Raw genomic sequence first — 11,459 nt, 5'->3', positions numbered from 1 at the left:
TCATTGTGTCTTCTTCAAAGAGAAAAGGAGAATAAATTTTTCCTGAATCTGCTTGGTCTTCACTCCATAAACAATAGGATTTAGAGCAGGCGGAATGGCCACATAGAGATTGGCAAATAGAATGAGCATGTTTCGAGGGACACTGTGCCCAAAGCGATGAGCAAGGATGGAGAAGAAGGCAGGTGTATAGAACATGAGGATAACACAGACATGAGAGCCACAGGTGCTGAGGGCCTTTTGGCGGGCACCCTGGGATGAGAGGTGAAAGACAGCACGGAGGATGAAGGTATAGGAAATAGCAATAAAGATCACATCTGAGATGACAGTCATGAGAGGCACAGAAAATCCATACCAGATGTTGACGGAGATGTCAGCAGAGGAAAGCCGAGCAACCCCTATGTGCTCACAGTATGTGTGTGGGATGATACGTGTCCTGCAGAAGGGTAACCGTTTCAGCAGAAAAACATCTGGCAGGATAACAGAGAAGCTCCTCACAACAGTGCCCACCACAAGCTTGATGATCACCTGCGGAGTCAAGATGGTGGTATATCTCAAGGGGAAGCAGATGGCCACATAGCGATCAAATGCCATGGCCAACAGAATGGCTGAGTCCACCACAAAGCTGAAGTGGAGGAAGAACATCTGGGTGAGACAACCAGAGAAGGTTATTTCCTGGGAGCCAAGCCAGAGGTTACTGAGCAGTTTGGGCACTGTGGCAGTGGACAAGATGAGGTCTGTGGTAGCCAACAGAGAGAGGAAGAAAAACATGGGCTCATGGAGGCTCTGCTCGACTGCAATGAGGTAGAGGAGGATGGAATTGCCCACAATAGCCACGACATAGATGACACAAAAGGGAATCCCAATCCATATGTGGAACTTCTCCAGGCCAGGTATTCCAACAAGGATAAAGGAACTAGGATTGTAACAGCTCAAGTTATACATAGTTTCTTCAGTCAGGGATCCACTGGTTTTTTGAGCCCTGAGGACAAATAAGCTGTTAGAATGGGCTATAAAAGACAATTCCACTTTGGTACTGCACGTGGTTGAGGACTGCACTGTCACATTCAGGGTTCCTACATAAATAGCACCCCCTGTCCCCTAGATGAGCTGGCACTTATAGAATTTACTTGTTATTGCCTCCTTTTCCTTATCATTAACCCTTCATTTTTATATATTATATATTTTAATAAACCATAGGAAATGGTTATTTTTGTAGGTCAGCAATGTCATGTGATTAAACCTCAATTACTGTGTCCTTTTCTTAAGGCAGATTATGGAGAATAGCCCCTGGTTCAAATGGGAAACAAATATGTGTATAAGAAAGAGGTGTGTCTGAGGGAGGAAGAGGGGGCAGAGAGAGAGGGGGAGAGAGAGACTAAATAGGAGAGTAACTGACCTTTATAGATGAAATACTATATTTAATACAATGGATTTGATAAAATGAGTTGAAGAGTTTCAATAAAGCAGTAGAAAAAAATAAGGAAAAGGGAATGAAAACAAATGAGATTCCAGTGCTGTGGGTGGTATTGGAGCTTTTTTTTTACTTGGTATTAAAATAAAGTTTAGATTAGGATACTTACTGGGATGTGAATACAAGACAATGTATCTACCACAAAATGCACAGGGAAAAGAGAGCACATTCCCTTGACTCAGGCAGAGTGAGCTCAGAGGGTAATTTATGACTTCGGAGGCAATGCCCTCAACCTTGGAGGATCTCTGTTTCCTAACATTAGTAGGGAGCTAGCTCTAGCCATTAGTCACATTGGCAATGCCTCCATAACAGGTATTAGTAGTGTGATGTGGCTTAGACATAGTCTAGCAGAGCAGATTCTCACCTCATAGAGAAGAAATAATGAATAAAAAAGTTTTGACCCAGTGTTTTCAGTTGTAGTCTGCAGTACCTGGAACTCATCTTTGGGGATGTGTAGCTTTGCACTAAATAGAACCTGCCTTTGGCGGTGACTTCTGCATTGAAAAATATCCCTTGAGATTTAACTCCATTGTGTGATCTATTTTATAAATACTTTTGAGAAAGAATTCAGTAACAGTGATACCAGGATAAAAACAATGGAGAAGCCCAGCACAACTTGAGCCATCCTCAGACCAGTTTTGGAGAGGTTTAGTTCTTATACTCTCCAACAAATTTACAAAGTCATCTAACAAGTCTTTATGAAAAGGAAGTAGATTTTGTGGTTAAGTCATAGCAGCTCTATAATACTGCATTTGGTAGGAATCTGTAGTTTTGTGTATAGGGGAGAAAATGGGATTGAGACATAGGATTTGTGGTACCTTTGCCAGAACCCCAGACAAGGCTTAACATTGTGAGCTTCTCTTATTGAGGGAACTAGAGGCCCAGTGCACAGAATTTGTGCAAGAGTAGGCCTTCCTCCCCCAGCTGCCAGCACTGGTTTCCCTCTGGCACCCGGGACCCAGGCTTCCCTCGCAGCCCTGGTTTTGTCCAGAAGGTCGTCTGGTCTAATTAGCATATTACACTTTTATTATAGATGGCTTTGTCATTGCCATTTCTCTTAATTATCCAAAGTAAACAAAACATCTAACTAGGAGGAGTACAACTGGTTCCCACTGTCCAGAGGTAGTCCTTGCCCCACCTCCCAACCCCCTGCTCCCATATCCATATGAATATAGTCTAAATTGTATCTCCATGTTTGATGCAGACTAAACTACTATAGGCACTATTATGGTTATAGAATATAATGATAACAGTTAATGAAATCATTCCCTAAAAGGATGGTGACATCACCTCCTGTGGCATGAAAAGCAGGTAGACTGAGAAAGCCACAAATGTCTCTATAATTTAGGTTGGATTGCAAGTCCATCTCTTGTAGCACAGACCCACTGCCTCCTGACAAGAAGCACATTTCCTCAGGGCCTCTGGGAATACACTTAAAAGGGAGAAAAATAAGCCACTAACTATTACAACGACAAAGGAAAGGAGTGTCAAAGGAAAACATCCAAACCAATGTCTGCTGCTTCAGGCACAACCTATTCTGACCTCAGTTCTTTTACCCAAAAAAAAGCTTTTTTTTTTTTTTTCCTGCTGAATTCCCTACTGTACTAATGGTTGCTTTAGTTGGTCCACGCTTGAAATCAATAGTTTTCTGCCAGGATTTGTCAACTTTTTATGGAATCATTGCTGTCAGAGGCCTTCTTCCCAAATCACATTTTCAAGAGGACAGACCTTGCTTGGCCACTGAGTAAATGCAAGGCTACTTATTTAATAAATGATAGAGCCAGTGTAGGGTTTTCTTATTCCCTAATTGACTGTAGTTTTCAACTCACCAAACTCCGTCTTCTCTCTTGCTTTACAGGAGTCGTGGGATCTATTTAAACAAGTAAAAATGTAGGCTGGGAGAAGTACTGTGAGAGGTGAAACGGAAACATTTATGTAATTCCTTGTATTCCTAGGAGATAAAACTCAGATCATATGGGCCCCTCCATCACCCATGTCCAGACAAGGGATGAAATCCTTTCCCTAGAGATGGAAGGTAGCCTGGTGGATTGAGTAAGCTGTGGATATTGGGTCCCTAGGAGATTCAGTCTAGGCAATTCAGACACAGTCAGTTGAGATAAATTCTCAGAGGCCTAAGTATGTTTTTGTATTTGAGGTATTATTTATCCTATTTGCATAAACTTGTTCCAATAATGAAAAATACAATTAAAAATTTCTAGTCTTGATATTGGAAAGACCTCAGTAATTTCTTAGCCATTTTTTTACACTTTGCATTGTCATGCAAGTTTTATACCCATTTCTCAATTTACACACACACACACACATTTTATTTTGTTTGCATTGAATTTATATTAGTATGAAAATACTTGATGTTTAAAATATTGTATATTTCTGTATAAATATATGCCTCCATTAATGTAGATTTCTTTTAATTTCCTCAATAATTAAAATTGGTTAAAGCACTAACTTGAAAAAGATATGTCCTCTATATGCTTAGTGCAGCATTATTTACAATAGGCAGGATATGAAAACCTTCTTCTGAGGCTCTTTCAGTGGCTAACCCTAATGGGCAGCCAGCAGGTCTCAGGGTGCCTTGGGCCTTTTGCTGACCTGCCCCAGACCAAGTACTGGTGGCAGCCAGCCTTATTACACAGCTTGACCCAACCTACATGCAATCAGACCCAGCACGGTCAGCTAATAATCATGTATCACTTTGTATCTCCTAAGAAGTAGCCCAGGGCCAGTCACATGTAGTGCCTTGACATTGACCTGCAACAGAATCTTCCACAATTCTGTATGCAATGAAAATATTCACAATAAAGACAAAATAAAGATTTTTTAAGTAAATAAAACCTATAACAATTACAGCCAAAAAGTTAGAAAAAGGGAAATGAAAGTGTTCTGGCTACAAGTTTTTATACTGTATGTAGAGCAGCATAATATTATTTGAAGGTAGATAGAGATAGGGAGTCTAAGATATTTCTGTACTCAGCAGTACAAAATGCATGAATATATTTTTTAAATATATTTTTATTGATTTCAGAGAGGAAGGGGGAGGCAGAGAGAGATAGAAACGACAATGATGAGAAAGAATCGTTGATCAGCTGCTTTATGCACACCATGCACTGGGGATTGTGCCTGCAGCCCTGGCATGTGCCCTGACCCAGAATCAAACCATGACCTCTTGGTTCATGGGTTGATGCTCAACCACTGAGCCACAGTCCCGGCTAAAACAGCATGAATTTCTTAATGAAAAGAAAGACTTGAGACCTCTGAGAGCACAGATACCAGTTGCAATGTATCATCAGTTTATTCTAACTTTCCTAGATGATATTAAACACCAAAAAGGTACACATGTTCCATATTAAATATAATTATAAAATTGCATGAGTTTGTTAAAGATGTGCACCAAGTCTGGTGTGGGAGGGCAGATTTGCTCTGTGAGGCCTGCCCTGTGAGCAAAGCTTTTTATAATTGCCAAAGTTGGGCCTAAAAATATTTATGTGCATTGTCAGCCTGGAGCTGGACTTTTATCCCAACATGTCTTATCCATAGGAGGGCTTGTTTTTCATACCAGTCCCCGGTTCTACTAGACCCATCAAAATAATATCAGCTCTTCCCTATGTCTCCAGCCTACCAACCTGCCCTAAAGATTTTGGACTTGTCACCCTTCACAGTTGTGAGAGTCAAATCCTTAAGATCTATCTCTTCATCCATCTACACTTATATTTGACTGATTCTATTTCTCTGGAAAACCCTATTACTGAATCCAGGAATGGACCTGTACAGTCTTTGTGACAAAGCAACACTAAGAAAAATAATTGTTCCAAATCCCTTCCCATTACTTGAATTGGAAGGGCGCATAGCACAGCAGAGGAAAGTACAGGCTGTGGGTGCTGAGATGAACAGACCTATTTGTACAGCGTAAAGAGATTAGCAGTCAGGATAAAGACTGCACAGCATCATTAAGCAAAATGAAAGGTCACGGAGATAGGATATTGACGAGTGGTTGTTTTATTTTAATCAAGATCTTAGGTCCCTAAATGTAGAAACTTATGATCACAGCCCTAGCTGGTTTAGCTCAATGGATAGAGCATTGGCCTACAGACTGAAGGGTCCCAGGTTCAATTCCCATCAAGGGCACATGCCCAGGTTGCGGGCTCAATCCCCAGTAGGGGGCGTGCAGGAGGCAGCCAATTAATGATATTCTCATCATCGTTGATATTTCCATCTCTCTTTTTGAGTGCAGGAAATTTTCTCTGTACATTTACCGAGAAGAGAGCATAACTGGAAGTAACTTATACATTTCATATTCTTTTCATCAGAGGACTCCTTTTCTGGGGCCAGGAGCCTCTGTTAACAAGTGTCAGGACTTCCAGTGGGGCAAGCGAAGTCGCGGCGAGCCTGCTTTGGTGGTGGAGTGATGACCATGCTCTGGGCCTTCACCTGCAATGACCTATTCGGCTTCAACATTAACTTGGATCCACTTACAGAAACTTATGGAATTCCTTTTTATTTACAAAGTATGTAGGAAAGGGAATAGCTACTGACAAGCACTCGAGGCTTTATACTTAATGGACTTAAGACAAGGTGGACTTTTTGTTGACCTCTTTGTAAGAGTATCTAACCAAGTTACAGTTAACATGCACAAGCAGTTGGGCCAGTGTGTACAAGATGGTCATAAGGGCACTATTCAGCCGGCAACGGGGAGCCCAGTGAGGACGCTTATGATATGAGGAAAGCACTTTCCAGGGACACTGAGAAGAAACCCATCCTCATCCATTACCTCATCCTGAGGCCTGAAGACATTGAATAACCATGGCCAGTGGTTCTTAGGTTGATGCTCCAGATATTTTACGGAGAACATTTTCATTGGATGATATTAGAGCTCTATTAGAGAAAAGTACTCATTTAGGTCTCAAAGACTTCAAGAAAGTATTTTAAATTTCATTGTTTCCAGGTAGCAATATCATACCTACTAAAGCTGTCCACTGCAATAAAATTCAATCAGAAAGGCAGCTAAGTCAGAAGGAAACATTCTACTATCATGGTTCATAATACTATATGCTAGGGGAAAACATGCCCCAATCTCTTAAATTCTATGCCTGAGAACCACTGCTGCATATATTTATTTTGTATTGAACTACTGACTGAAGCTTTAAAAGCATATATGACATGTAAGTGCACTGTGGATGCTAAAATAAAAGTGTGCATCTTTTCTGTTGCACATAAAAGTCCAGGTCTTTTCTTGTGATAAGGGACTTCATCCTGAATTGGGTATTCCAGTAAATGAAGGCATGAATGTCCTTGGAGTCATTTGTCAGTAATTCAAGAGTGCAGATTATCCTAGTGAGTCAGAGCTTCAGGCTTAATAGCAAAGGGGTGACAGGAAGGCAGAGGTCGAAGGAAAACTGTAAAGATTAATTTCCCCCAGTTTCCATGGATGAGGCTAAGATATAATCCTGTGTATACACACAAGAGATACTGGACATTTTCACCCTGAAATTCTTTGTCTCATTCAAGGTTATCCAAAGTGAGGAAGCTGTAAATTCCTGAAGACAGTCAGGAATAAGAGAAGGCACTTGACCAAAGAGCACTATTTTTTTCTAGCTCTGAACTTGATATGCCTCTCCTATCTCATTGGAAGAAGAATGGGCTTTGCTCTTTGTTGCTGGAATTCTTAATTCTTAGTTCTTTTTTTTTTTTTCCTCTTAGTTCTTGAGAATGTTCACTGCAAATGTAAAACTGACTGGGTGAAAACACACTTACCTACACATTGTTAAAAATTACTCCAAAAAGAGAGAAAGAGACAAGGCAGCTAGAAACATTTTACAGTTAGCTAAATTTTAAAGAAATTTTTCATCATTATTTTACTTCTTAAAATAAAGCAAGGGTAATAATGTTGAAAGTAAACTAATATGTATTCTTAAATCATTTATTTCCAATCACAGTAAGAGGCAAACAAAAATTAAACAGGAAGCATACTTGATTACTCATATATCCTAGAAATGACCAAAGTTATTACAAACATTCTTTTAATTTTCACAATAAGACATCAGGTAAATTTCACTGTTTTTCCTACAAACAAGAAATGGAATCCCACATAATTTAGATTACCCAATTAAGGCCAATACATAGCAAGCCAGAATTATAATAAAATGCTCACTGTCACACACACACAGGCTTATCACTGGCAGAGCTGGAGTAGTCTAGACAGCAGCTCAGAGGTATCTGGGATCTGAAACATGAGACTTCAGTAAAAACCACCTTAGTGCCCTGAAGGCACAAACCTGCTTCATGAGATGAGACACTGGCACAGCTTATATTTCTCAGTAATTAATAGAGAAAAGGTTTTATTAAGTTGAGACAGTTGCATGCTTTATACTTAGTGACATTTATCTTCTCACAATGATCCTAACTATAACTATGGTTTTCATACCAGGGGGCTTTTAAAAAAAATTAAGTCAGCTCTCAAGTATCTTATTAAAGGTTACACTGCATGTATTTGCAGAGACTGGAATTTATGATATACTCTCCTTCACTCCTTAATAACCAAGGAAAATCATGGGTAAACTGGAACACCCCTGAGGATGCATTCTGTAATGAATGACTCCTATACAAAGTCTTGAATAATATAACAGCTGTGTATAAGCTTTCCTTATTCTTCTCAATAGCAGAGGAAATGAAATTGTAAAATTTGGCAGAGATATCACATCCATACTGGTCTTTTTTAATGAAGCATTTGCGATTTTGCTTCTTATGAAAATTGGTAAATAAAAAGTCTCTACTAAGGCAAACAAGACATTGAGAAAAATATAACAGAAGGCAACTTGTACACTCTATTGTTAAATGAAGAATGTTAAAATGGAGAGGGGGGTGGAGGCAGCTAAGCTCAGTGCATGTGTATCCAAGGCCAAAGGCACTACAAAAAAGTGGGTGATGGTATAAAGAGATTTAAGAGCTTAGAGAACAGTCTCATGGGACCAGTACATTTCACAAAATTGAAATAGGAAACAATTTCCTGAAAAAAGGAGCATGAATAGAATTTATAGATGAGAAACCCATGGTTTGTAACATTAAAAAAAATGAGACAGTGCAAGCACTGTAGTCTAGGAACCCCAACACATGGGGAGGAACACTAAGAAGAAAGGAAGGAGATTAAGGATCAGGGATTGGCAAAACCCACAAAATCCTTATATTCAAACTGATTCTATAATCCTATAACCCAGTAGCCAAATTTAGATTGATAGCTAGAGTTATCTTGTTAAAAACTATTAATGTTACGTTTTGCACAATATAACCTCAAGATTCAGGGACGTTTCTCTGACACATCTACTTGTGTAATGCTTCCCTGATGTAATAAACAGCAAGCCCAGGACATTATAATCATTATACTCGTCTTCCTGAGAAGTGAATGGCTCCTATACCATTGCCTTCCAACCAAACACAATCACTTGTGTCCGAGTCGCTGAAATCATCATCTGCATTATTCTTGGGAAGGTTCACAGTAATACAAGCTGTAGAAAAATTACAGGGTTGGGTGAGGAATACGATATACCTTTATTTGTAACATTGTAAGAGAGATCTTGAGGATAACATGAGTGGGAGCTAGAAAGAACTTAGTTCTGTTCTTGGGGAGAGCTCTAACACTGCAGAAATATACTATGTGTGTACAGAGGGAAAACATGGGTTTTTAGACATGAGACCTAGTATAAAATGTAAAGAAAGTGAGGACAGGGTAGCTTCATGGCACTGTGATTGCTCCATACCTTGGTAGCAGCACACATTTCCCAATTCTGAGATGATAAAAATCTATAACATTAAATATAAACAAAGGAGTCCACACTCAAATCTATTTTCCCTCCAGGTCAGGGGAAAGACTGGGGTCTATGTGAGGTATTACCCAGAAGAATGAGATATGAACAAGACAGCTGGCCATTCCCCATTAAATATGTCCATTTCATCAGCACATGCTATCCATTCTTTGTCTCCTCCATTCACACCCTCCTCCCTCTTTGACCCCCACCATTACAAGAATCCCACAGAAAGCCATTTGCTCTAGCATTCTTCACCCTTAGTCACCTACTGCATACCTCTCACATCAGGAAATCTGGAGAGAATGCCTGGCTTCCTCAGAGTGAAGTTCTTAATCCTAGAGATGACAAAAATTGAACCTGACACCTCTGAATTTTTGTCTCTCCAAAACCACTGATTTATATATATTCACCCAATTGAGCACTGGAGCCCGACCCCCTCCCCCCCACCACCACCACCACTACCACCACCAATGACTCCTGAGAAAGGAGAGTAGACTCCTGACCCTGGAGCCAGAAGAAATGTGCTCATGCCCACCTTGACAGTACAGTCTGTATGATCTCAGGAAGGCCTTCACCTCTCAGAAGCAGTTTATCCCTCCCACAATTATAACTAACCTCTAAATTTATATATCCTAAAATATAAAGTTATGTGAAATGAATTTTTTTAAAAAGAGGAAATTTTGGTTCATTAAAACAAATTTCTGTGAGGCAGTCACTGCAATGGTGTGGAGGGATATTACATGAAGGTGAGGTTGCTGAATCTGGCTCCTGGTGGTTTGAGAATATCAAGTGTGGGAATACTGACTGGAGAGTATTCTGCTCCCCAGTAGGGAAGCCCTCAGAATAAGATCTGAGATTTCAGGTTCTCTGGGAAAAATTGTAACACTTGGAAAAGAAGACATTATGAATACAATACTAACAGTGCTCTGAATTTCATGTGTTTGAAGAGCTTGATGCAGCCAAGTAAGTGTGTAAATTTAGACACAAGGGCACTTTCATTCTGGCTTCAAAAGCACATGATGAAGAGATCAATTGTTTGTAACAGGACCAAAATATTCTTTGCAATTCAAATCTGTTTATAGAAAATAAGGAGAGTTGTAAAAGGACCTGGTCTCTTATAATCCCTGGGCAGAAATTTCACTATAAAAGACTTGTCTCTAATGCAGAGTGTTTGGCAGGCAAAGAAACAACTATCCACAATAAATCAAGTAGCTATGAAATACGGGAACCTGAGTTACATAAAGACATGCTGGGTGAAAAAAATTTATGAAGGAGCAGGGGTCTGACTCAAACTTGGCAACTCTTCCCACCTAAATTCCCTACCATAGTATGTGGTTATAGAACACGCAAACCATGATATATGAACAGAAATTTAAGATAATACTTGCACCCCAATGCTCCTGCCCCAATATTAATATAAAACTACACCCCAATATTTTCTTCTAATTAATCATCAGATACTTTAATGGCTTTAAAACTGTTTGAAAACACAAAAGGAACATCTCTAGTCTCCCATACATACCTTTTTATGATGCCATTCACATTCTAGGAAGAAAAGAGAGAACAGGGGTTAAGAAGTAATAAGCTCTCCTCACTTACAAAGATTTATCACACCTACACCACCCCCTGAAATATTGGAAATAGAGATGTCCCAATGTGAGAGCCAAAGTGTAAAGACCAGGGTCAATCATTCCAGGAGACTCATGTGAAGTTGTCAGATTTCCTAAAATACAGAAATAACTTTGACACTAATGCAAGCACAGCTTGAGCTTCCAGTACCTGGAGATGATATATATTTAGGAGGAAATCATGAGGCCCATGACATCTTCCCCATGTTCATAAAACTCCTCATGAGATGATTTAAATAATTCATGGTTTGTTCATGTATTCAAAATGAATGTAAAATGATATACTATTATTTGTCAGTAATTGGGAGAATAAAAGATGAGTAATTATAGTATTTCTCAAGAAGTTTACTTCTGTTGAGGGTACAAGCAAACAAATGTATTATTGTTGGCATTTCTTGTCTCTCATCTTGTACCCTATCTATCATTGACCATATGCACTGCCTAAATTCAACACACATGTTCAATTAACTTCAGCCTTTATATTTACTCAATTTTGTCTTTTAAATTCAGAAGAACTGGTAACCTAGGATGTCTCATGTGTAT

The 11,459-nt window shown here is 39.5% G+C and overlaps 1 protein-coding gene across 1 annotated transcript; it reads right to left on the bottom strand.

The window, feature by feature from the left end:
• Positions 1 to 942, bottom strand: LOC308233387 (olfactory receptor 52H1-like; the record flags this gene model as incomplete). The annotated part of the gene is made up of 1 exon (XM_080640318.1): positions 1 to 942. The coding sequence occupies one exon, from the start codon at positions 940 to 942 to the stop codon at positions 1 to 3; it is 942 nt and encodes a 313-aa protein (XP_080496444.1).
• Between the last annotated feature and the right edge of the window lie 10,517 nt (positions 943 to 11,459).

This window comes from Plecotus auritus (genome assembly GCF_963455305.1).
Source record: "Plecotus auritus genome assembly, chromosome: 9".
NCBI lineage: Eukaryota > Metazoa > Chordata > Mammalia > Chiroptera > Vespertilionidae > Plecotus > Plecotus auritus.
This window is presented reverse-complemented; position numbering and strand designations above follow the sequence as displayed.